We start from the raw sequence: 26398 nt of genomic DNA, 5'->3' as shown, positions 1-26398 counted from the left end.
ATTTTATAAACCAAGAAAAGTTCCCACAGCTTCTCTCTGTGAAAGTTGCACTTGACGAAGTGACTGCACTATCCAAACACTGAGTATTCTTCAAAAACAGAGCCTCATCTCGCTGACTGACAACATGAGGAGAAATAGGGTTGGGGATTCCCAACAAATTCTAGTGAACTCACATGAAGGAACCAAGGATAGCCAAGAGCAAACAGAGGATGAAGAACTTAGAATGTTTCTTCAGCACACAGCATAGTAAGGCAGAGTATTTCTCCCTCCTTAGGTTTCCAGAGGCAACACAAAACTCAGAAATATCCTAGCACGACAGACGTTTATGATCAAATGGTAAAGCTTGATGTCACCTGTCCTGTTCACCAGAGTCAACAGCAAATCTCTAATGAGTCAGGCAGCAGGAGACACATGCTCCAGAAACAACATATCTGAGAGTGTTACTTGCAGACAAACTGCCCTTCAGCCCAGGCCAGTTGGGACTTACGAGATAAGACTACAAGAGACAGGTAGAAGATGCATGTCACCAGAGATCATAAAAACAAGAAGGTCCTGGTAGACACCATACTAGGTGCATATTCCAGTGGAAATATCTTTCCCTACACACGTCTCTTAACACCTGCCCTATGACATTCTTCCTAGAAGCAGCAGCAGACTCTTGATCTGTCCCAGCCCAGCATTCAGAACACAAGCAAGACCAAGGCGGGCCCCTACCTGGATTCAGAGACCAAGACACCCCGCTCCCTAGAGCTCTGCTCCTCCTCTTGTTCTACGCTGCCCACTTGGAAACTGGCCGTCTTGGGGTGCATACGGAAGTGTTGGTGGCTCTCTCGGAAGGAGCGGACGTGGCTGCACACTGTCAGCAGGAAGTTGGTGATGTCGATCTCCTGGAGCAGCTCCTCGCAGTAGTCCATGGCTGTGAGCAGGTCCTGGGAACTGATGCTGTGTGACTGCTGAAGGCTCTTGAACAGCCCTACGGATCAAACACAGCTCTTGAGCCCACTGCAAGGACGTGAGGCCATAAGAATCATGCAATAGGCACATTCTGGGGAGCAAAGACCAGGCTTTCACCAAGTGCCAGCACAGAGCTGCTGTCAATGCAGTCAGTGCTGGGAGACAAGACTCAGTCAGGACGTCTAACACTGTGCGTTAGCCTGGCTTTGGCCATGCCAAGAGTGGCCTAGGGATCTCTCACCCTGAAGGTGAGAGAAGAAGCCCAAGAAGGAATCCCACCACCACAGCACTGCACAGATCCAGGAACAGCCAGTGCAAGGCCTACATGGAATATACTGAGGCATCTTTAAATCCTTCCTGGTGAGAGAGCTGTCCCACAACATCTCCCTTTTTCCTCGGGGTAACATCACAGGAAGAATACGACGTTGCTTTCTTAAAGGAGACCCAGGGCCCAGTCCCAACGCTGCCTCAAACCCCATCATGCTACTCCTCACCTTTCACGTAGCACTGGTGGGAGTGTTCCTGCAGCAGCGTGCAGTAACTCACCAGCTCCTTATGCTTGTGGTCTAACCAAGCAGCAGCAGGAGGACGCTCCAGAGACTGGGACCTGGGAAAAAAGGAGCCACAGAAGCCTTCAGCACCTGTAAAGCATGTTTTAGACTGTAAATGGCTCTGGCGCCAGTAAAGCAGAGCCATAACACGTGCACAGGCAGTGGCTGCTCTAAGGTAGATAAGCCAAGCCAAAAGAAGAAGGCAGGGCTAGAGCCAGCCTCTTGTCAGGGGCACTCCTGACAAGGGATGCGGCTCTGCCCTCTGGCTAGGAGCCAACTATGGTTGGCATTACCTGAAAAAGATGTCCCGGGGAGGACGATGTGTCCGTGGGCTGACAAGCTGCTCCCGTAACAACTCCAGAGAGCAGCTGTAGATATAAATGGGGCAGCGAAATCTGCGACACTCGCCTAGCTCATTTTGTGAGTTCTGGCGACAGAAGGAGATGTGGACATCTCTCCGTGAGGGGCCACCCTGTTCTCCAGTGTCACGGCTCACTTCTGCAAGAGAAAGAATCCTGAGACAAAGGCCTTTGACGGGCTCCTCATTCCTGGCCTGCAAGGTCATGGCTCCTACAGCAGCATCCACAGGCAGGTATTGGTTTTACAAGCTTCTCACCATGCAAACCCCTGGGCTGTTTCCCCCAGCCAGCACCCAACCACTCAGCACAGTGCCTCGGCCACACTGATGTCCTTCCCGGGCAGCTGTGACCTGTCACCACCGTCACCACCTCCTGCAGCAGCACAACCTGCCATCCCCAGTGCAGACCTGGCTGACTACACCAGGGGCTGATCACCCAAATGCCACACACCAAGACACCACCTGTGCCCTGCTCCCTGAGGCAATGCGCTGCTGGTAGTGCCAGCCTGGATCATAATGCGATAGTTGCTGACTTTCCTGTGCAAACCAGTGACTGCCGTTCCTAGTAGCCTTTATAAGCCTGCAGCCTCCCGGTCCACAAGGAGCCAGCCTTGGGCCATGCTCACTTGGCTCATGTTGCTCTCCTTCACTCTCCCATAAACAGCATGAAAGTTGGCTGAGGTTTTGCTGTGCCCCTTGTCCTGATCCTGACTATGCTGACTGCCAGGCAGGAGCTGACAGGCTGCAGTGGGGCATTATTCCTGCTACCCAACCTGCCCACCAGCAGGAACTGGGGTGCTTGGGAATAGCAAAGGAAAGGCCTTGCCCTAATGTTAGCCGGGCGTAGTTGTGAGGGCAGTACCATGCGCTGGCGTTATGCTGAGGGTGGGTAACGGCACTGCAGCATCCCCTTCTTCAGGCTCAGCCCTGCCTCGCTCTGCAGGGACAGGTCTCAGGGTATCCTCTCCAGATCTACTCTCATCTTTTGGAGGTTTGTCCAATCCACACGCCATCAGCTTCTGCACATCTGGAAAAAAAAACACACAACAATCCTCCTCTGTTCAGTGTGAGCAGCTTAACCCCTCCATGTACATCCCCAAGAGCGCAGAGGTTCCCGCTGCCTGTGTTCCAAAGAGTTCCTCCAGCTGAGCCTACCAGCCCCAATGCCCACAAGCAGGGACTCTCCCAAACCATCCCATCAGCAGTGAGCATAACCACGTCCAAGGAGAGAACAAGACATTCATCACTTGGCACTGCTCTATTCTTGGCCATATAGCACAAGAACACTGGGTCTAGATTCTGCTGTTCAGTTTTCCCTCCATCCTAGAAGAGCTGATTCTGCTTTTATTGTTTTCCCCCGAGGAGGTGCTTGGGACTGCTGGATCTTCTCCCTCCCCACAACAGGGGGCCTCACCTGAGAAGGTGGCTGGCAGGAAGGTCAGGAAGACGTGCTGCGGGTTGACCAGCTTCGCGTAGCATCGCCACTGCGGGGGAAAGGGCCCCGAAGCATCACTGAGGGTCGCATCATCCTCAGGCAGCTCTGCGTTGCCAAGGCTCTGATGAAAGAGCAGAAGCTGGATAAGTTCACAGCACATGGCACAGCCTACCCCAGGGCAAGAAGCAACCACACAGAGAAAGTTCCTCCACGACTGCTGGTTGGCACGGTGCTGAAATCACTCTGTGGCGAGTCCACGCAGCATTCTCAGAGCAGCCTGGCTCAAGGAAGCACAGTGCACACAGTCACAAGACGCTTAACTCCAACCAGCTTTGCTGGGGCTGGTTCTGACCTCAAGGCAATGATTGCCTATGGTTTCTGAGCTCCCTGCAGCGCATCATCAGTGCTGCTCTAACAGGCTAGGCCCATGGTGAGTGCAACTGCCCACACATCTACTGGATACCTGCTTGACTTCAGCCACAGGCTGCAGATTAAACTGCTGCCAGTTGTGGAGAAAACAGCAGCCTCTCAATGCTCTCAACCCGTTTGCTGACTCTCCTCATCCTCAACAGCTGCTGCCTTGCCCCAGAGAGGACTCAGGGGAGGGACAGCAGCATAACAGTACCTGCAGAGTACTCGTGGAGCCAGTCATATCCCTGGTGCCATTGCTGCCAACCAGATGATAGGATGCAGAAGCATCCTGCTGCTCCCCGGTCCCAGAGGCTTTCAAGGTTTCTTCTGGAATGGAGCAGAGAAACCAACCTGAGGAACACCAGCTGAGGAAAAGACTAGAAAGCAAGGCTCCTGAGACACCCCAGCCGCCAGCGTCCCTGCTGCCATGCTCCTGGCCCTTACCTCTGATCACGGGCAGAGTGAAGGGTGGTTGATGGCCATCACGGTCCCGCTGCAGCACCTGCTCCATGAAAGCCACGTGATCAGCATCAGCCATGGGGATCTCCCGATCACTGAGGTCATGCTGCAGGCAGCCATGGAAGAGGTTTAGTAGCATTTCATTGGGCACAAATGAAGAGTCCTTGGTCACCTCCTCATTCTCTGCTCCAAAACAGAACCACGGCAACTTCAGAGACAGCATCTCCACAGCCACCACCAGCCCAGGCTCCCAGGAAGCAGCCCCTTGCAAAGTGACACTTGCACACAGCCACAAGTTTCCCCCAGCACCTCTGCAGGGCTGCCTTGGAGGATGCAGAGATGCAGTGCCAGCCTCACGAACTGCCCCGCCCTGACTCGCCATGCTACTGTAACTGTTCTGATGCCCAGGGAGAAGGACAAGAAACTGCCACACAGAGCAATTGCCTAGCTTGGATGCTTCCAAAAGCAGCTCAACAAAAATGCCATCCCAAGAAAGCAATGTATCTGCACAGCCCTCAGGCTGCAGAGCTGGGAAGAACAGAAGAGGCACTGCAGCCCCCCCAGCTGCTTCCCAGGGAGACAAGAACACACAGCGGGGTGCCCAAAGCCAGGCAGAGGACAGGAGAAGGCAGGCAGTGAAGAGGCACTTACCTTTCGTCAGCATCAGGAAGAACATTTCGACCTGCTGGCACCTGGGCAACAGCTTCATGAGGTTGAACTGGAACGGGATCTCATGCACTCGGAAACCAGCCCCCATGTCCGGATCTAGAAGAAGAATTGGGAACACGACATTCCTCGTGGCATCACAGAGTCCTGCCCCCCTGGTCACCTGCACGTGCACGGCGCCAGCCCCAAACACAGCACACGAGCACAAGTGACAGCGAAGAGCAACACTGCCCCAACTCCCCCGGCTTGGGAGGGCAGAGGAATACAAAGAATGAATGTGGGGGAAGATCAAAGCCTGCTGGAACCTGGTTATGAGGTACCTGCAGAGAGGTACTTCCCTCTTGGAGTCCCCTGGGCTTAGTGCCATCTTCATACAATGGCACTAAGCCCAGGGGACTGGGAAACCACGAGGCCCTACGCAGCCCAGGCCGCCTGCAGCAGAGCCAGGCCCACAAAGAACCACACTTTAGTGTCACAGAAAACACTGCTGGAGGCCAACGGCCATGCTAGGAGCCAGAGGCAGCCTCTGATGCCAAAGATGCCATGGACAAGGACACCTCTCTCTTCCCCCCAGCTCCTGTGAGCGATCTCCCACCCGGCAGGCTCTGCACATCCCTGCAGACATTTCCTGTGCGTACTCAGGAAGGAGTCTCTGACCTCCTCCATGCCCTGAGCTTGCCTGGCCCTCTCCTTCTCCCACGGGACAAGTGAAATGACCCAATGGGGCTCCTTCAGGTCCTGCCCCTAGACTTTGGGATGATCTTAGCTCCCCCAAAACCACTCAACACCTGTTGTGTTATCCACTGGAAGGCAAGCAAACGGAAGATCCAGGATGGGATAAACTAGTGACAAGAAGCTTAACTAGCAGCAACATTAAGGCTAGATATTGGGGAAAAGCTTTAAAGCAAAAACAGTGAGATACCAGAACAGATTGCCTGGCAAGAGTGAACCCCCCCCCCCACATTCCTGGATTTCTCAGTGAACTACGACAATCCTGTCAGATCAGAGTAGCACGATCCTACCCTGAAGGAAGAGGACAGACCAGACCTCCCAAGAGCTCTTTCCCTATTTTCATGTGATAATGGAACATTCACAGAGGGTTTAGAGATGAACAGGGCCACCACAACAAAAGTATCCCATGAGCTGCTCAGTTTCAAGAGTTTCCAGAGGACGGAGGAGCTCCTGCTTGCATCATTTGCAATTTCTGTACAACCACCTGCCCAGGCATCCCCTGCCCATCACTGCATGGGCGAGCTCATCTTCCTTCTGCTCCAGAAACCAGCCCCTCTCACAGAAGAGCTATGGTCACAAAGGACCTCTGTGGGTCATCTGGTCCAACCCCCTGCTCAAGCAGAGCCACCTCGTCACTTCCCCAGTCCGGGCAGAAAGTCTCGGTGCTTTCTTGGCCTTCCCAGGATGAAGCCACATCTCTGGTGGCTTAGCACAAGTGTGACAGTGACCCAGAGCCATCAAAGTCTAAGAAGTCATTGTAGAAATACATGTTCAACCTTGCAGAAGTGTCTAGCATTCCCCAGTACGTTCAGGGCCTAGCTGCCTTTTGCTCCTTCAGAACTGCTAGGACATGTACGCTGTGCTCACCTTCAGTAGCTTTGGTGTCTGAAGGAGGGCAGACCCACTCCTTGTTCTGGCACAACTGGCTGATGTACTCAAATGTCAGCATGGTGGCAATGCACGCAAGGTCCCGTGGATAGAGCTGCAATAAGCAGTCAAGGCTCAGCTGTATGCAGCAGAATTTTGCTATCCCCAAATGCAGCAGAAAGCACTTTAAAGGCATGGAGAGGAAACACCCACGTTCCTGTCCCCTGACCCCTTTACTCTCAAAGCTCCCCACTGCTTCACCAGCCTGTCAGCTTCCCTTTGCCCTGCTCAGGGGGTACACAGGCAGTGCTGCCTGCAATCCGTTCTCTGACCCAGCCCACTCCCCTCTACTGGAATGGCTCTTGAAACCACCTATCCCAGAGCACCCCCTGCCTTGCAGTTCAGAAGCCATTTCTGTCCAGCAGCCCAGTTCCTCTTCCAGAAATCTCAGCCTCTTGTTACCAGCACTGCCATCTCTTCTGGCCCTCAGTGACTTACCTGCAGTGTTGTGGTGCACTTGCAACAAAGCCCTCTCTCTCTTCACAATAGAGCACATGCCCAAACCCTTCCAGGGACTCACCGCTTTGGGTATTTTCTGGTAGGGCAAGCCGTGGAGGTGCTTCCAGTTCTCAGCAGTACTGTGCACGTAGCCACTCTGTGGCTCTACCCAGCACTCAGTGACCAGGTTCAGCTCTGTGTCCACCTCAATGGCCTCCACCTCTGTATCATTGTCATCATCCGTGGAAAAGCTGTAGGGAAGACATGTCTTATGAGACAGAACAGAGGCAGAAGCTTAGTGCAGCTCCTCTCAGAGCTGCAAGAAGAGTCACAAAAACTGCAGGTATGTTAAACAAGCCCCATCTGTGGTGAGCTATCTGTGACAGATGTCTGTTCTGGTGCTACCTGTGAAGGGCAAGTCTGGAGCTGTGCCCCCTCTGCTGCCAGCCCTCCCCAGGAGGGAGTCCTGCCTCACCTGTCCTTGGTGGAAGTGGAATGCGGGGGGAAGAGGATGTACTGGACAACACAGGTGTGCTTCTCTCTGCCGCTGCTGCTCTCACTTGAGCCATCGATCTGGAGGGGAGACACAGCATGAGCCTGGGCAGCAGCAACAGTCTGCACCTACCCAGAGCCCTGCTACACAGCACAGCCCCATCCTTCAGCTCATGGTGGTGGAGAGAGGGAGCCTGCACCAGCCCCAAGAACTCCTCCAGTACAGCCTGTCACTGCCAACAAGGCAGGTCTCTAACTGTCAATAAAGACGGGAAAAGACCCAACCCAAAGGCTGCTTTTCTTCAGGGGAGGAGGTCACTCTCCCTATACACACCAAGGGTACATGCTAGGAGCAGGTGGGAAGGTGAATCCCACACACCCACCACAGGAAGGTGAATCCACAAAGGATTGCATCCCCACTGCAGCCTCCAGGCTCACCTGTATAGGCAGCTCCAGCACCATGTTGATAATTCCATCCCCGCTGGATGCAAAGTGGAAACCCTCTGACAGACGGACCCTGGTAACAGAGAGGCAGTCAGGCAAAGAGGATTTCACTACCTGTACTGCAAGCCTTAAATACAAGAATGACTCAACCCCTGACTCCATAACAACTCCCTTCCCAAGGGAGGGATTTGCACACAGAGAATGTGGCAAAGTGGCACTTTGCACAGGACAGCCTGAGTGAAGCTCAGCACTCTCCGGGCATAATAACACCCCCTGCCCTTCTGTATGCCTTCCAGGACACTCCTTTTCCTCAACTGCAGATGCAGATCTGGGTAAAGCACTGGCCCAAGTAGCTCTGGAAGCTGTGTGCAGGACCAAAACTCTATGTCTCAGATCTGCACCCCAGAGAAAGCATTTTCACTGAGGTGTGCAACTTACTCTGTGAGTGTGGAAAGGAGCTGGGCTACAGCTGTGATGGGCACGGCTGGTGCCAGCCCCGACTGGACGCTCCATATCCATCGCTGGTGGTAGAAGTAGCGGGACAGCGAGGCCAGGGTGGAAGAGGCAGTACGATTGGCCACCATGGTGAGCGGGCCGGACACCGGAGGATGCTCCAGGTTGAGAATGAAGGGAGCTCGATAGTCAGAAGGCAGCTTCTCATACCTGGGAGAAAGAAAAGTTCGGCTTGCTGAGGTAGAACAGATGTTCTGCCCCGGACCAGAGCTGCCTGGATTCACAGCCTGCTTGCTGGGCCTGGGACGGAGCCCTCCAGCAGCAGAGTGTGGCTAGCCCAGCACAGTATCCTGCTCAGACAGTGGTGCCTAAGCTTAATTCTGCATCACACTTGGTAAGAGCAACCAATCTGCCTGTCTAACAAGGCTCCCTGCAAGTCACAGCCCCCCAGACTACTGCCACCATTCCTAGCCACACAACCCAAAGCACCACAAGCCCAGGCTTCACAGCACTCCCATCCTGCCACCAGCACCACCACCCACAGCCCCTCTTCCTCCCACCTCCCAGGGCAAGGAGGCCGCACTGCCCGCCCGGCTCTCCATCGCTACCTGATGAGCAGCTTCTCCAGAGGCTTGTGCAGCACGACAAGGCAGGGTCTGTCCGACAGGGCCGACTGGGCCCCAGCCACGGGTGGAGACTTGGAGGGAGAACTGCTGCCAAGCATTTTCCTCTTCGCTTTTGGAGTTGCCTCCTTGCTCTGGACCCTGTGGGGAAAGCGGAGCTGCAAGATTCGGTCCCGTAACTCCTCCACTATCTGTCATGGCAGAAGCAAAAGGTAAACATGACCACCTTCATCTGGAGAAACAAGCTACGCAAAATGAACTTCCAGAACAAGAGCTTGACTAAAAGGAGTAACATACTCCTCGAATATGCTGAAGAAGAATTAAAGGTCATTCTATTTCTGAAGCCCTAGTAAGACCAAGACCAAAATGACACAAGGTTCTTAGGTCTGCATTTTAACAACCACAACAAATATTTTCTAAAAGCACAAAAAAGGTCAGAACAACCCAAAAAAGGTTTCAAGGCTGGAGAAATCACCTTCCATAACTCTAAGGAATAAATGAATTGCATGCTGGCCCCTCCACCGAAGCAGGCTAAATACCCACCCTCACTCCTCCTCCCATCAACAGCCTGTAGTAAATGTAAACTAGTACATTTAAGACAGGGCCACTGTTCCCACAGCTGATATATTCCCCCACTATCATATTCATTTGTCAAATCTCTACAGTAAAAGATTTCAACAGACTAACTGATTTTTTAAGGTAGGTTATTTTTTCCAAACTACTGTCCAAACGACCTTTGGCAGGTGAAAAGCGAATAGAAAAAGGATTGTGCATTATACAATTTATGATTTACAGCTCCTGTTGCAATGCTCTGGAGCTTGCCCACAGCTGCAGGGTATGGTGCCTGGCTCACACCTTCTTCAAGAGGCAGGTTTTAACTTATACCTGCTAGAGAGAACTCCTTCATAAAACCTGTCCATGCAACCAGCACCCAAAGCCTAGATCTCCTAATGACTTGAAAGGGCAGGTCCCCCCGATTGCCAGAGCAGTCAGTGTTATCTAGGGTCATCATTATCTCAAAAAGCAGTGGTCCTTCGTGTATGTCAGCTTCTCCTCAGACTAATCTAACTCTAAAGTTAAGTGAGACATACCAAAGATTTTTTTTCATGAAGCCCAAAGATCAAGGTTTAATGAACAACCCCTTGTTTATAACAAAAGGTTCACACAGATTACTAGTAGGACATCTCTGTCACGCTTACTGTTTTACCTAGGAACACTTAGACTTGTCTCTGCCACTGGAGCTAGGGAAACAGTTCAGTTACCCTACTTTCTGAATCTGACCGGGGCAGCCCGTTTCTTTGGGCACAAAGGGGTTATTAGAAGTCTATCTTGCAGACTTGCATCTCTCTAAAGCATTCTCTGTGTGCCACTTTTTTTCCATCCCTGTAGTGGTCACGCAGGGCATTGTTTGCATCTTAACTCCAACCCCTCCTTGCCTAGATTATACAATACATACTTGCACTTTACCACCTACTGCAGCAGATAGCCTAGGGAACATGTAATACATCCATCTTAGAGGTCTCCACAGATGAGTCAGACAAGTATCTGCTGCTCCTGACAAACAGTATTGATCGTGCTTTGGTCACAGGGATAGTCTAGATAACCTGTGAGTCATTTCAAGGCCCACAATTCTATTAAGTAGTGGGAAGAGCATTCATGCGACCAGCTCTTTATTGATCTTCGAGTTTTTGGGTTTAGATCTTTCACAGACTTAACAAAGAAAGCTTTGTCCAAACTGTTCCTTCCTGTAACAGTAAATTCACACCTACCTAAGCCTTAATGTGTTAGAACGTTGCCTGTGATCTACCCACCACTTCCACATCCAAAACTACTTGCTTTGCTCCTACCCCAGGAGGCAGGCAGCCAGCTCTCACCTTGTTCCTGGCCTGTGCAGGTGTGCCAATGGGGAAGCCCAGTCGGAGAACCATGCATGGAGCTTTGGAGATGATCCGCACCACGTAGAATGAGGAAGGAGTAGGATCCTCAGAGCTAGGGAGGATGGATTAAGACAGGGCTGAACAAAATGTGACAGCAATTCATTAGTTCTAGCACACACACCCCACCTACCTTCCCTCTCCCTCCAGGCTCTGCTGAAACCCCGTGGCAGCAGTTCAGAATACAGAGTTTTACATCCGTGTGCCTTGCTCTAGACATCAGCTTCTGGCCCACCACAGCACACCGGTCTAACTGGATCTCTGGCCTGGCCACGCGCCCAATTCCCCACACAGGACTGTCTCCAAGCCACTCACCCATGGATCAGTTTGACGTAGGAGTAGCCCTCCACCAGCACAAAGCTGCTCCAGTCCCGCAGCAGGGAGGTAAGGGCGGAGTGGGAGATGCGGCACTGGATGGTGCTGTAGCGGCCGTTGTTGCCCGGCGTGTGCAGGTGCTTGGGCACAGGCCTGCAGAGTGCAGCAAACAGTCATTTAAAAACCACAGTTTCTCTTCTCCTCCCCAAAACTTAGAGAGACTCTGCTACATTCATTGCAACTCATCCAACCAGCACAGCCTTCTTGCGGCACATACCCTCCTACCACCCATACCCAAACATATCCCATGCTCGTGAGCAGGAGCCACTCTCCCAGAGCGCACAGGGACCCCATTCTCCAGCTTGCAGAGAGCACACTCTTGTACTGTTTCTAACTCCCTCCATACAAAAAGCAAACAAAAGCCTGTGGGATAGCTTCAACTGTATGGCCCACATCCCCTGCAGTCAGGCAATCCAAACCCAAGGACTTGAGAAACAATTTATACTCTCGAGAACAAACTCCCTCTCACCAAAAGCTGACTTCCCAACCACAGTCCCTCTCAGAGAAGTGAGCCTTTACCATCTGTCAGATCCAGAGAGCAAAGCTCGTCCCCTGGCCACAGACACCTGCAGTTCTGTAGCAGGACTGAACTGGCATGCAGTTTCCAGTGTTTGGCTGGACAATTCGAAGCTGTGCTTTCCCTGGCTGGCCTACCCTGTGCACGCAGGCTCAGCCCTGCCAGTTACATACGTGTCATGCTCCAGGAGGAGAACGATGCGATGCATGTGCAGCCAACGCTGCCAGAAGTTGGCATCCATGGAGAGGATAGGCTTCCAGTAGGAGGCAAACTGGGAATGGCTCGAGTCAGACCCGCTGTGCTGCAGGGACAGCACCTGAGAAAAATGACAGGATGGACAGGTAAGAGGCAATGGTCAGCAAGAACCTGTCTGGTTCCACCCAGAGAGCACAGGGATTTCTCTCGTGACCAGCTGTGTTGGTCTAGAAGACTAGCCACATCCCTGGCTTTCAAAAACTGCCTCACAGAAAATAACGTGTTCACATTGAAACAGTACAACACAGGTAAAAATAAATAAGGCTTCTGAAATGTCAAGTTAATTAGGAATTTAGCTACTTAGCAGCAAGTAATTCAACTACAGAAGAGGTTGCATATGTAATGGTGCCTTTTCTGATAGCAGGATATTTGGCTTGTGTCAGCAGAACAGTTAAACACTGAGAAAACCAACCTGAGAGAGCACATGCAAATAGCGTACCAGCAATAGGTGGCACCTGGCAACTCTAGCATGCTTGTACGGTAACACTGTAGTTCCACCAACTACAGCAACACTGCTGACACAGGAATAAAGTGGTTAGCCATAAGATGGGATGCTCCAGACACACCGCGGGATGTATATTCATACAGAGAGTAAATTTATTACATAAAGCTTAAGGAGTAAAGGGCTTGAGCAATGAAATTTAAATGAAAGCTCTCCTAACTTTGATATCTGCTAGTCATCATCTTCCGCCAAAGCCAAGGACGCTACTAGCAAGGATCAGGTAGCATGTTAGCACTTTTGCTCTGTGAACTTCACAGTGGAAACTTAGCTGATCATTTTTTGTTTTTGCTGTGCTGGTGACAAATACGTCTCTTTCACCCTTCACAAGTGCTCAGAGCAATGAGCCTATTAAATAAAAGCCATTTAGTAAAACCTATCTTCACCTCATAATATATCACCAGGGTACAAGGCTGCCAGCAGCAACTCCACGCATATCATTGAAAAAAGCATGGCAGTAGTGTCAGCTTGCCCATCAGTCTCACACATCTCTGCAAGAGAAGGCCTTGCAGCATGCTTAGGAGACTTGCTGTGAGGCTTAGAGGTGTAGCTGCAGCTATAATGACAGAGTGATGTCGCAGAGGGGAAATATCATGGAATGGGACATTCACAGGTACTGAATTGTACTTGAACTGTTACTGATTGGGACAAAGAGCAAGAAACGAAGACTGAGTTACAGAACTTTGTTGCTTGTTGGGACTCAGCATGCCCGGGTGCAGTAGAGAACAGGCAGGAGAAACAACCTGCCCTACACTAAACGGCACAGAGAGGGGACGTACCGGGGTGGTGGAGCCTGGGGGGATGTAGAAGAGAGGCACCCCATTCTTGGTGCTCTCAGGAATGGTGAAGTGTTCTGGGACTGTGTCAAAAGACTGCAGATGAACCAACATCTGATCTGTCTGGTTGATGCTGAAAGAGAAGAGGCAGTTAGCCACACAAACCCATGTTCTCCCCTTCAATGCCTCAGTCACCCAGTGGCTGTACGTGCAACACTCCCTGTGTCTTGGGAGCCCATCTGCCCCAGCTCAAAAGACAGATGATCAAAGTTAGGAAAGAAGTGCTAAGGAAGAAATCTGCAGAGCAGCAGGGAGCAGTGGTCACCCTGGCCAGGAAATTGTTATAACCCTCAGGCCTAGGAGACATGAGGGGTTTTCCTAGTGTCACGGTGCAGCACAGCTACTGCATATAAACCTACTGCAGCACAAGCCTTCAGAACAAGGCAGAGCTGTAGGAACACACCACCTCCATGGGATGGCAGTCAGACTTAAGGTTCACATCACAGCATCAGGACTCAGAAGAAGCAGTACCTTAGCCATGAAGCAACATTATGGACTAGGTCACAGGCCAGTTCGAACATTTTCCTTGGCCGGAAGGCAAGCTTGTTGCCAGTGGTGCCTATGCCTAGGAAGCACATTCTTTTGGGACCCTGGACTGGGAAGGCCACCTGCATAACCCATGCCCACGCATGCCAAGGAGGGGATTTTTTGGTTACAATGGAGCCAGAACTGCTAGGGATGGTGCAGCTCACCTCTGCAAGGTGTTCCAGAAGCGCCGGATGACTGTCGTGCGGTACAGACTGGTGATGGGTTTCCTCATGGTGCAGCTGATGTCGTGCAAGATGTCGTAGCTCCCCTCCATCGTCACCTCTACCCACGTGCTGCGCTTTGATGGGTCCAGCGGCCAGGGTGTCACAGCTAAGTACTCTATCCTCATGTTGTGCTTCCAAAGCAGCACGAGTTTCACCTCCAGCTGAGACCCACCTGTGTGAGAGCAGAGGAATAGTTAGGAGTGCTTGTTCTGCAAACAGCTGAGCTTTATCTCTGACCATGGGCTCCCAAGGACACAGAGATTGTTTATTGACCATGAGGAAGGCAAAGTCATCTAAAAACTGGCTGCTCTAACCAAAGTCATTCTCTCTCCTCTCCAACAGAGGGAGGCTTTGCTTGCTCAACAGCATTTGGTGAACAGTCTTTTACATGTACACATACTATCTAAACTACAGAAGGCAACTGAAACTTGGAGGAGATGCTGACATTTGCAATGGGCTGTCTTTACAGTCTAAGCTTTGTTTCCATGAAAACTTTTGCTTTGCACAGATGAGCAAGGCCTTTAAAACTTAACTCTGCAGACTGCACCTAAATCTATCCCACCGCAGAAACATGGACGTTTGGACATGATGGGACCTGATCAAAAAGGAAGGTCCTTGCCATGGAAGGTGAGGACCAATTCTTGATTTAAACTGCACATTCTTCCTGCACAGAGAGTATTTCATGCAATCTTCAAGAATCTTCAAGTATCAAGAGCTTCTCACCATGCTTACCTTCTCCTCTGCTGATCCCAAAGTGAATAAGTTAAGACAATATTCACCCACTCTTCACACTGCAGTTTTATCTGTCTTTCAGACAGCCATTGCACCTCTAGCACAATTAACGCAAACACCCGACAGCAAGCCTCACTGAGCCAGAAGAGCAGAAAATGTCCCAGTCCTGCTGACTGTGCACATGTATTTGGTACCAAAACAACCCAGGGAACACATGATTTTCTACAGCAGCACCATGCTGCTGTTTCAACTGCTCGATCATCTGTTCTGATGTCCAGCCTGCTCTCCAGTTTGCCAGACCTGCAGAATTTGTGAGGTGAGCGATTAGATGTGCTGGAAACCATCCGAACAGGGCATCAGCCTAGATCTTGTTTCCTGCAAATTTGCATTTGCTGCTGTCACAGATACATCACGCCACCTCCTTCATGGGCTGATTACATGACACTTTAAAGCTATCTCGCTTTTTATTCCCCTGGTCCCTACTAGAAGGCTGCCTTAGAGCACCCACCAAAATTTAGAAGCAGCCTTTCAGAATACATGCCCAATTCATGCTTAGCTGCTGTTTTGCTGAAATTCTTTATATTCTGAGAAGTTTCGTTACCAGAAAATCGGTAAGAAGCATGTACTAGGAGGAGAAATCCTCATCCAGTTTCAGCTCTTACTGTGCAGGTTAAACTAAACCATAGCCAGCAGCCTATGACGAACTATCCACAAACAAGTATTTATAAATGGATGTATAAGCAAGAATTTATGAATGGATGTCTTCCCATTTCATGCTGCTAAAGTGCATCTTATTCCTACTGCTCATCCATTGCTTTCTGCACAATATTTTGGTTCTCATAACAAAGCCTTCCTACTTCATCAACAGCAAACATGATAAGTAAATTCCTACTTATTTTTCGTCTAGCTCATTAATGAAAATATTTCCTCTTTACACTGTAGGAAACTTCCAACTGTTTCCATTAGTCATCCTGGCTTTGCTCTTACTATCCAACACAAGCAAAACTAAAATCACAGGCAAGAAACATTTACTTAGTTTGAAGTCATACCTAGATGGATCTTCAGCCTGTTCTTACTGCTCAGCAATCCATTTCTGTTTCCTGACTTTGTAGCTAATAAAGGTGTTTACTTCTTTGATTTCTTTCACGAGTCCAGCTCTGGTTTATGTTTTTTAGAAAAACAGAGATTTTTTTAAAAAAGAAAACACTGAGAACTGCTATTCTCACTGACCAGACTATGCCCAGCCATTTTTGGTGCTGGACTGGCTTCACAGAATATGAAGTTTAAAAAAAATGAAGTCCTCCAAGCTTTCCTTCTCTCCCCAGTGCTCAGCAACACAAAACAGTGTTTTTTTATTTTTTATTTTTTATTTTTATTTTTACAGACAGCAGTCCTCTGACACTGTCCCAGAAAGAAACAGGAGAGGAGCTGAGCTCTGTCACACCTTCTCAGGCCAAGCTTCTCTCTCTTCCATACTTCCCAGTTCTTCCCCTTTCACAAGCACTTCTGTATTCCCAACTAACTATAGTAGCCTTCTAAACACCTAAGTATCTGGAATTAAATCATGAGGGTAACCAGAGCACTTATAAACACCACAACCAACCTCTCGGGCACCTCCGAGCACAAAGCTAGCTATTTATTCTACTCTGCCTTTGGCAAAGTAAAGCAGAAAAGCGACAGTGTCAAAGTCCACAGCTGCACTCTTTCCTCTTGCTTCACAGCCAGGTTGGCTCTTTAACAGCCTCTAGTTGGCAAGCTTTGGCAAAAGCTTTTGGCAATCCAGGTTAATTAACTGTTCTTTGTTAGACATTTCTCTACAGAATGGCCCAGAGAGCCCTGATTAGCCAAGCATGCTTTTACTTTGCAGAGGCAATGCTGGATGTCTAAATGTCTTGATCGTTTATAAATTCTACTTTAAGATGTTAGTTCAACAATTTTTTCTGATCAGAGCCAGCAATTCCCCGGGGCATTTAGCCTTTCCAAAGGCTAAGTAACATTATCTGCTACTATTCTGAAGGCTGGCATAGAAATACATGCTGTATTTTTGATAGTTCAGACATTTCGTTTTCAAATTCTTTCTAAAAAGATCTAATGGAAATACACAGGAAGTATTTTTGGCCCTGAGCTGCAGACAGATTGAGGGTGCTCAAAGGGAAAACAAAGGAAACGAGAACGGGAGTATCTACATTCACCCTATCCTTACTCCTCCCTGCCCTTAGCTACTCATCACCAAAGGCAACACCAACCCAGTGCAGCCACTCTTCTGCTCTCGTAAGAACCAACGACCAACTCGATGTCCAACAGCTGAAGGAAGGCAGGAAGATACCTAGAGAAAAGCACACGGAGCACGCTAAGCATGCGGTGATCTTTCTGACACATTCTTCCAGAGCCCAGGAATTTGCTGCCTTACAATATCATGAGCTAGAGGTTGTAGCTCCACCCTCGTGCAAAAAGGTACAGCATGGATTTGTCTGACTGCTTTCGGAATGATTCACGCCCGCTGCCTCTTCCAGCATTTGGGGCTTCACTATCACCAAGAGCACTGCACCACTGTTGGCAGATCTAAGAAAGGCTCTCAGCAGTAAGCTGTGAGCGGGTGCACAAAAAGACAAAAGACGTAGTACTGAGCACAGCCTGGGCAGGAATTGACTTGTTGGGATGTTTCGTAGGCATTCATAGACAAGGAGAGCGCAATGGACCTAATCTGTCTGGATTTAACAGAAGCATCTCAGGCCACACCTACGGATTAGTGAAAGCAACCTGGGGACACTGTAAGGAGAAACGGAGCTTCTCAGTGGGAAACCTCCAGGGATTCTTAGTTTAAATAGAAAACTCCCAAAACAAGAAAGTTTGGGTGTTCCTTGAAGACCATCTTTAGGAATTACCCTATGTAATCTAACTGTTAGTAACATTCAAAAAAAAAACAAACAACAAAACACACTGCTCAGAAAACAAAAAATAAACAAACCTCAAACAAACCAACACCAAAACAAAGCAAGGCCAACACCTTTCTCCCCCCCCCCCAGCTGGTTTCAGATTCATTCTGTTTGTAAAAAGCAGCAGGCCAGAAGAACAACTCCCAGTCATCACACAGGAAGAGTGAACTGACCACTGAGACTGAAACAAGAGATTAATTTAAGTCTACTGTGATGTGAAGAACAGCACATTTAGGGACTATTAAAAAGCAAACAAAACCGTAAGACTCAGCAGCTGGAAGCACAGGTACAGAAAAGATGCAGGCATTTCTGAGCTACCAATATAATACAATCATGGGGAAAGCTCATGTGATTCCAGATGGGGTATTTAACTTCAGAAGTACGAGCATTACTAAGCAAGGCACCAATAAAACCACATTTACAACACTCTTATCAACTGCTTCAAGAAATATGAAACCAAACTGAAAACGAATTGGAAAAAAAAAAAAACTGTTAAGAAAAATAAACAGAACAGAAAGCCTGTCCTTGCAGAAGGAGACCGAAACATTGGCTTGCCTAACCTGCAGAAAGGAAGGTTAAATGGAGAAAGGCATTCTTCCTAAATAAGTGTGTGCTATGCCAGAGGAGGATAAACTTAATTAAGGATAATAAAGTCACACAAGTCTAATTTGGTCTGAGTAAGTTTAGAAAGGAAGCTACAGAAAGAGCAAGGCAGCTCTGGGACAATCTTCCAAGCACAGCATGAAACCAACTTATATGGTCTTAAGGCAGAAGAATGTGCCATCACATGGCATGTTTGGAATTATTTTCAAATCATATCACAGACTTGATTCTCTCATACAAAATGTATTCTGTGTGCTAATATCCCAAAGAGGATAGTGAAGACACCGGATCACTAGGTGTCGTACATGTTTACACTGTGTAAACAAGTTTTATTCTACAATGACCAGCAGAAACCCTGAAGAAGTCAAAAGTAATTTGTTGCCTTGCTTGCAATTGATAACTTGCATTTACATTTTTCTCATCTCCCCTTCAGTTGAGGCTCTAGCCACCAGTCGCAGCTGGAGATGGAAAGTTCAGTAGGGCTTATGGGCACTCCTTGGGATACTCAAATCATTCACAGTCCCCTTGTCAGTGGCTACTTCTCAAGGTGCCGTAACAACTTCCAGCAAGTCAGACAGAATAGGACCACTGAACACTTTTGTGTTTTTCTAGCATTGGTCACAGTTCTGACTGATGGGACATTTTCACCAAACCATCTCTTTGGTTCTCCCAGTTTCTTTATTTGGAATGCTGTAGTTAGGAGGCTTTGAATCTTTTGTATTGAAGGGCTCAACTTCGTGTTAATATTTCGGAGTGCAATGAAAGAAATGGAGAGGAAAGCACAGAAAACTCTCCAACACAAGTTAGGTCACTAGTTTTCTTGCAGTCGTGAGGACTCATTACTAAGATAAAAAAGGTCAGTTTGTCTGTCCCTCCACACACACATAAAATAAGCAAGTACGCAACTGTGCAAACATCCTGAGCAATCTGTGTGTAACAATCTATGCCCCACAATTGTTACAGAAAAACTTTGTCACGGTTTGGGGAAAAAGGTTCCTCTCCCCCTGTACCAGCACTCTGCTAAGATGGCAGAGCCCACACTGTGCTGTGCACAGTCGGTACGGAGCCCTCTGCAAGCCTCCAGGCCCATTACAGAGCTGTCACCTTTTGTGATGTTGACCTCCCGGATGCTGTAGCCCTCGCGCAGCCGGACTGAGACAATGCTCACGAGGTCGGCGTGCACCTCCTTCTCCGTGTGCTTCTTCCTCCTCATAGCTAGAGCAGGGTTGCTGCTGGCAGACACCAGGTGCTCATTGAACAGTCGGTGCTGTGACACTGCGAACAACAGAGATGGGGTTTACGAGGGAGCAGATCCCCTGCTCCTCTTCCTACAGCAGCAGCCTTCCCCAGGTACTTTACAGGAGCTGCCTGGAACACCCAGTGGCCCAGAGAACAGTACATCCTTCAGGCACCACTTACACCTACTCCTGGTTCTGCAACACAGCAAACAGGTCTGCTGGCGTGGGGTGGGGTGTCAGGCCCTGCTTCCTATGCGACAGCCTTTGTGACAAGGCATGTACATGTTTAGCCTAGACAAGCAGGAAATGCACTGCTGTTATAATAATCACACAGGAAGCTTTTGGGCTTTACCCCTTTCCCTGGAAAGCCTCAAATTCCCAAGTACTTTCTGAAAGGTATCAGGCTGTGGGAGCTTTAAGTTTAAACCACTGACACCTGATCCTTTTCAGATCCAACACCCCCCAGTCCCAGGCCAGCTCTCCTCAAACTTTTCGCTGTGTGGTTTCTGCTGGCAAGCTGCAGAAAGCACAGATGGCAGCAGCACTATAGCCGGGCACTAACGGGTGTCTCGTGCTTTATTGGTAACTAATCTCTTGGCATACTCCCAGCTGCTAACATACACGGCATAAGAACAACCAAGAGAGGCATTTGGGGTGGTTCTCAGGAGTTTAATCTTTCTATCCAAACCACCATCTGCAAGCCTGATGAGGACAAGCTTTCCAAGACGTCCCCATCTGTGAGCTAGCCAGTGTGGAGGAAGGCTTGGAAGAGAACTTCTCACCCCCTCCAAGTTCCAACATGTAAGGCCTAATGGCAGTTTCCTGAGTGAAGTCCAAAGGAAGGGGAATGGCACAAAATTCGGCATTAGTTTTCCCCAAACCACCCAATTCCTGGAACCAGGAGGGCAGTGACAGATTAGGCTGCATGGCCACGTAGTGCCCAGAGCCTACAGGAGGCACGGAGCTCTGTGGAGTCCAAGACAGTGAGCACCCTCGGGGCCCTCTGTCTCACACAGGCACGAACTGCCCACGTGGGAAGGCAGCATTCCTGCCAAGCCACACAGACTGCTTCCTTTCCTTCACCTCCGTAATACTCACAAGGGCCCATAGAGGACAAGGGGGAACATCAGCATAACCAAGCCTGAAGACACTCCAAGCAGAAGACACTCTTCTGCTGGAAGGAAGACATGCATGCTCCTCACCACAGTAGTATTCTGGATTCAGGGACTCTCCGGTACGCAGGAAGGAGTACAGCAGAAATGCCTTGTGATACACGTTCAGATCCAGGCTCAGGGGATCCAGCTCAGGGCACGTGGAGAGGTAAGCACCAAAAGTGGCCATGGCGATGAATTTCATCAGCTCCACATTGGGAACATGGCCAAAGCTGCAATCGTATGAGTAGACACCGCCCACCTAATGGAGGGATAAAGAAGAGACCTGAGCAAGCACAGCACTGGACATGGGAGGACCAGTGAAGAGCTCAGACAGGCAGCAAGGTCCCCTCTTCCCCTCTGGAGGGTGAACACTACCAGCAGCAACTCACCTTCCTCCGTCTGGCAGGAAGCAGCCCCCACAGTCCCTGCTAACAGCAGACATACCTGGACAAAGGAGCAGGCCACAGTGCCGCTGCGGAGCTGGTTGAGTAAAGTCTCACACACAGCCACATCGGGGACGCTGGTCACACCATCCGTAATTATTATTATACCTGTAAAGAAGGCATTATCTTAGCACATCTTCCACCTCAAGCAGCTACCACTCTCCTGGTATAGAATTTAGGCAGGGCAAAGGTAAAACGTAAAACCTTGGGATGTCTTGGAACACACAAAAAAAAAACACAACAAAATCTTGCGACTGACACCAACAGCTTCCAAGGCATTCTAGAGCTGGCAAACTTCCCAACAAGGCACAGTGAAGCACTCAGCCTGGGCACAGCTCCGCACACCCTGTGTTATTCCAAGCAACAATCACAGCTATGCTACCTCACAAACTCTCCAATGCTGACACCTGGTGTGTGACAATGTTGTTTACCTCTCCACTCCACCACCACAATTAGCCCACAGAGCGCAGAACAAAAGCTGCCTTTGGAATTTCATCCCTAACCGAAGTGTCCACGCACCAGCCCTTACAAAATTCATCTCAGCCTACAGCAAGAGGAATGCAGCCCTCTGCAAACAGCCGGGCACCCTGAAAGCCAGAGAACGAAGCCAACCTGCGCTGGAGTTGGAGGGCAGCAGCTGCAGTGCCAGTATTCCCTGCCGGACCATGCTGACCAGGCCAACGTCAGCAGTGACAACAGACACGCTGGGCTTCCTCCCTGATGGCTCCTGCACATCGCCAGGGCCCTCTTGGCTCAGAGGTGATAAATCCACCTGGGAGAGGAAAAAAGGAAATAAACAAACAAACAAACATCCCACTCTCCCAAACAGCCTTCAGCCTAGCAGCCCCATGGTACCACAGCCCTGTTGTGCTTTGGCAGACTCCACTTTTAGCTTAAATTTCCAAGTGCTCTTGAAGTCCTAGTTAATTGGGACCCTTAAAACAGCTGGGAAAGGCTGCCTGGGGGTGGAAGAAGGGGACAACATGCTCAGAACTTTATTATAAGTTGATTTCTGACACTATGGGAAAGATGAGACACTTTGGGGTCACCCAAGCTCCTTTGTGGAGCAAAACAGCTCTCAATTAGAGATGCTGAATACCTTTATTTTTTTCCTTGTCATCTAGTAGAAGCTGCAGCCACTCAGCAATTCCTCACGTAAAACCCAGAAAGGCAGAAGACACTCAAACAGCTGCATCTCACCTACGAAGCACAGCAGCAGAGTGTATAAGGAGCCTTGTAAGGACAAAGTCTAGTGCCTTCACATTTATCTGTTCAACCAGCACTAGTTATGCAGTGCTGATATAAGCAAATGCAAGTAGGCTTCTCCTGCATTTTCTATCAAAAGTATTCCCCAGGCAAAGGCTAAAATTTGTATAATTATAGTTGTGAGGAACTTATTGTGTTCATAGTCCCCTCATCTCCAGAAGGCTCTGACAGGGCAACCCTGTAATAAACTATTGCTTCATTTTTACTGCTAACACAGAGAATGGGTGAGACCCCCCCCTATACAGCTACAGGGATGACTGGAGCTTGGAAAACAAAAGTTAGAACAAACTGAACTTTTGTTCTGCACAAATGGGAGCAGCCTGCTGCTGTGAGCAAAAAACCTGACTATCCATCACTTTGGTTTGCTAGATGCCTTCAGTTCAGACTCTTGTTGACAGCGATACAGCTAATGCAACTTCAAAAGTTAAAAAAAAAAAAAAAAGTTTCAGTTCCTGCCTTTCCCCTGGGGCCTCCCACCTCCACCCCACAGCCTGTGGCAGAACTCGCCAGTTCCTCTGGCCTGCAAGTGCGTCTCTCTCTTGGATTTGCATGGCATTAGTTACAGGGTAGTTTGTTATGAGAGAAATACAGCAGCAAGGAGGAATGCATACAAAGCACTGCAAAACACCAGCTGGTCATGCCAGAAAACTGTTTACTTCCTGCAAGCCCCTTCCTATTCCAGTACTGACAGTCTTTGTATTCAGAGACAAATTTCAGCTAGAATGTGAGATTTTATGCACTTCCGATAGATAAATGCGAGGGGTCAGGAATAGCCTTTTGCTCATCTGACTGGGACCTTTTTTTTTTCCTGCCTTGAGCTCAAACACTAAAAACTAACACTAAGTAAGGACTAAATAACCTCAACCAGGCCAAAAATGCCTTTGACTGTGAGTAGAGTCCTCACAGATAAGATTCCAACTGCAGAGCAGCATGGCAGCACCCCAATGCACCCTCTCAGTGAGAAATTCATAGACACCCCAAATTCCTACAAAGTCACACTTTTACCTTCCTCCTCAGCTGTAGTTTAAAGTTCTGTCATTAACTGGCTGACACCTGTATCCTTAGCTACTAAAGAGCATCTGCTTCAGATTTCAAGGAGTATCAGGAACTGCACCAGCTGCATATTCAGTTTCATGGTCAGTTTTTGTGGTGACAAGGAAGTATTTTCATTCAAGATTGTAATAAGGGCCAAGGGCATACTCACAGCTATTTATAGACTAATGATAGGGAAGTAATCACCTCTCCCACCATTTTCTTCAGAGAGAAAGCACATCCTACTGTCTGTCCCACAATGTCAAAGGAGTCAAGCTGCTTTACTGTACTTTAGTCAGGCCCTTTATTACAATAATCTTGAGGAAGGTAACTGCTTTCATCAGTCCTTCTCCTAAAAACTTACTGGTTCTGCTTTATTCAGTGTTCACTTCTTATTGCTGGATTCCAAAAAGTTTTCCTCCAAACTCCTGAGCTGCTCCTTCTCCAGACCTACACCACTGCTCCTCACCTCACAGAGCAGACCTCCAGCGAGCAAGAAACCCCAACCACCCCTGCCCTCCTCACCTGCGGTTTGGGTTCATACTGCTGTTGGAGCATCTCTGCCACCTTGTTCTCAAAGGCACACAGCTGCGTGTAAACCTGGTGCAGGAAGGCTTCTCGCTTTGTCTCATCCAGCTGGCAGCCCTGGAACAGTACCTGGCCCGAGGACACACACGTCAGTCACCAAGTTCAGGTTTTATAGAGCCAGCTCCCACAATGGTACATGGGAACACAGTTCAGTGCAGCACAGTTCAGGCACGTCCCTGACAAAAGAGAGGTACAGCACAGGCCTCTTGTCCTGCCTGCGGCCAGCTGCCTGTGTGCAGTGGTGTTTTGTGGCAACTGCAATGCACTCCGCAGCAGATGCTCACATCTGTCTCTGGGAAGTCTCCCTTTCGGGCAAGAAATTTCTACTTTTGCCTTCTTCTAAGATAAGCAGTAGGCAGGAAAAATTAACGTGAGATCCTTGTTAGAAGGCATTAACTTTGGCCCGCCATTTCTAAGGAAGACCTGTTCACTCCAATCTAACCCAGCTACTGACTGATCCAATTATCTTCCAGTAAGTGGCTGGATAAAAGAACAGTAAATTGAAATAATGGGGGAAAAAAGTTAAATCAGACATTACAGAAGAGGCTGTGAGACATAACAGAGGGAGCTTGCCACCAAAGAAACTCCCTAAGTTGACAGGAACAACGCTTGTATTTACAGCGACTTTGTACAGGCAAACCCCTGCCAAAATTAGGTATTGCAGAACAAGCAGGTGAAGAGGACACAATGTGTACACAAAGAACTCAACAGACAGCTGGGACATTGCACGTGATCCACATTCCCTCAACACCTCATAAAACTTGGGAAAAGTAAACAACTACAATATAGATGAGTTTTCTTGGATGAGTGATACGCCTACATGCCTTTTCCACCACAAAAGGCACACGCAGCTTCTCCACTTGTGCCCACAGATTACAGCCACCGGTCTCATACAAGAAACGGGTCTTTAGAGACATCCAGAGAAGAAAACCATAGCCACTTCTGTGCTCAATTTAGTGTAAATAGAGGTGATACTGAGCCAAAGCATGATGACACCTGGAAGAGAGCTGGACCAGACAACACACAGAAACATCGCTAGCAAATTGGAAAACTCTTGCTACGCTTATTTTGGTAGTACCTATGACTAAAGCAAGAGCCCTTCAAGCAAATGCTCTTCAAGCAACATACAAACCATTAAAGCCTGCAGACTGCCCAGAAGGCTTCAGTAGAGGTGAGCCAGGGGAGAGAGAGGGAGGAAGCAAGAAGAGACTTACAGGCTCATCCTGTTGCCACCCACTTTCCCTGGTTTTAGCAGAGGAATGAAACACACCATCAGAAATGTGAAAATACTGGGAGGTGGAAGGAAGCAACACAGGGAGGATAAACTTCAAAAACCCCTACAGACACTGTAAACCAGACTTCAGTTTACTAAACAGACCTGCCCTGGCTCAAGTAAGTGTGAGATTACTGGGGCTGGCTGCTCTCTCCACCAAGGAGAAATGCATTCATACCAATGCAAACAGAGAGCAAGGTTTGCCAGAAGAGAAAATTATCATTGAATAAAGTACTGCTACACAGCTGGAGCAGGCAGTCAAGCTTTTAGGCACACCACCTCTTCCTGAATACTTCAAACTAATTATCATACTTCAAACTAATTATCATATCAAAAAGAATTAATCAACAGAGATTTAAAAAAAAACAACAATCATGCAGTAAGCATGAAGGCAAGATGCGCTATGCCTTAACTCAGAGAACGCTGCCTGCAGGAGCCTTCTCAGAAGGGCCCTGCTCCCCCAAAAGAGACTCAGCTTCCTCCCAGAAAAGAGAAGTTGCTCACCTACACTCCGTCATCGCCCCAGGCTACACGTGAATCAAGGCTACAACATCCTAGTTAACAGGGCCTGGCTAACAGATGTCCCCTCTTTCCTCTGGGTTCACAGGAAAGCAGTGCTGCAAGCTGCTCGCACACCGAGATGCGCCAAGGGTGAGGCCAAGTTTTACCTGGTGGGACTGGAGGCCGATGATGGAGGAGTACGCCTGGATGGTGACGAAGATCTCTGGCCGATAAATGATGTCTGAGCCAGGGATGCGGAAGGGTCTCAACAATCCCACCAAGCATCGGGAAAGAGCGTGGAACACTTCATCAAAAATGATCTCCCCCGTTGAGTCGTCCTATGGAAACAGAGAAATGAGGCAGCTTTTGCATCTTCCAGGACTTTCCATCTCTTTGCACCACCACATGGAGCCAGCAACAAACTTCCTTCTGCAGCAGCAGCTGCATCAAAACAACAGCTTCCTGTAAGCCAAGGGTATGCACATGGCATTCAGCAGAGAAATGGGAGCTTCCATATGGCT

The 26398-nt window shown here is 49.1% G+C and overlaps 1 protein-coding gene across 7 annotated transcripts in view; it reads right to left on the bottom strand.

Annotated features, from left to right (window-relative positions):
• Positions 1–26398, bottom strand: part of SZT2 (SZT2 subunit of KICSTOR complex) — a gene marked incomplete at its 5' end in the record, with an annotated part of 55681 nt that overhangs the window by 28578 nt on the left and 705 nt on the right. For all 7 annotated transcript variants that reach the window (XM_082765674.1, XM_082765678.1, XM_082765675.1 and 4 more), the window contains 25 exons: positions 715–973; positions 1449–1561; positions 1799–2003; positions 2726–2890; positions 3278–3419; positions 3924–4036; positions 4154–4351; positions 4820–4933; positions 6434–6548; positions 7014–7182; positions 7407–7504; positions 7862–7940; positions 8306–8530; positions 8929–9134; positions 10818–10932; positions 11193–11345; positions 11943–12085; positions 13303–13432; positions 14052–14283; positions 19487–19657; positions 20823–21033; positions 21219–21325; positions 21830–21989; positions 24041–24172; positions 26045–26215. In XM_082765674.1, the coding sequence (XP_082621800.1) occupies positions 715–973; positions 1449–1561; positions 1799–2003; positions 2726–2890; positions 3278–3419; positions 3924–4036; positions 4154–4351; positions 4820–4933; positions 6434–6548; positions 7014–7182; positions 7407–7504; positions 7862–7940; positions 8306–8530; positions 8929–9134; positions 10818–10932; positions 11193–11345; positions 11943–12085; positions 13303–13432; positions 14052–14283; positions 19487–19657; positions 20823–21033; positions 21219–21325; positions 21830–21989; positions 24041–24172; positions 26045–26215 (3926 nt within the window). The remainder of the gene's footprint in view (positions 1–714; positions 974–1448; positions 1562–1798; positions 2004–2725; positions 2891–3277; positions 3420–3923; positions 4037–4153; positions 4352–4819; positions 4934–6433; positions 6549–7013; positions 7183–7406; positions 7505–7861; positions 7941–8305; positions 8531–8928; positions 9135–10817; positions 10933–11192; positions 11346–11942; positions 12086–13302; positions 13433–14051; positions 14284–19486; positions 19658–20822; positions 21034–21218; positions 21326–21829; positions 21990–24040; positions 24173–26044; positions 26216–26398) is intronic.

Source organism: Aythya marila (assembly GCF_965140915.1).
Source record: "Aythya marila genome assembly, chromosome: 8".
NCBI lineage: Eukaryota > Metazoa > Chordata > Aves > Anseriformes > Anatidae > Aythya > Aythya marila.
The sequence above is the reverse complement of the archived record's forward strand: the minus strand, read 5'-3'. Positions and strand labels throughout refer to the sequence as shown.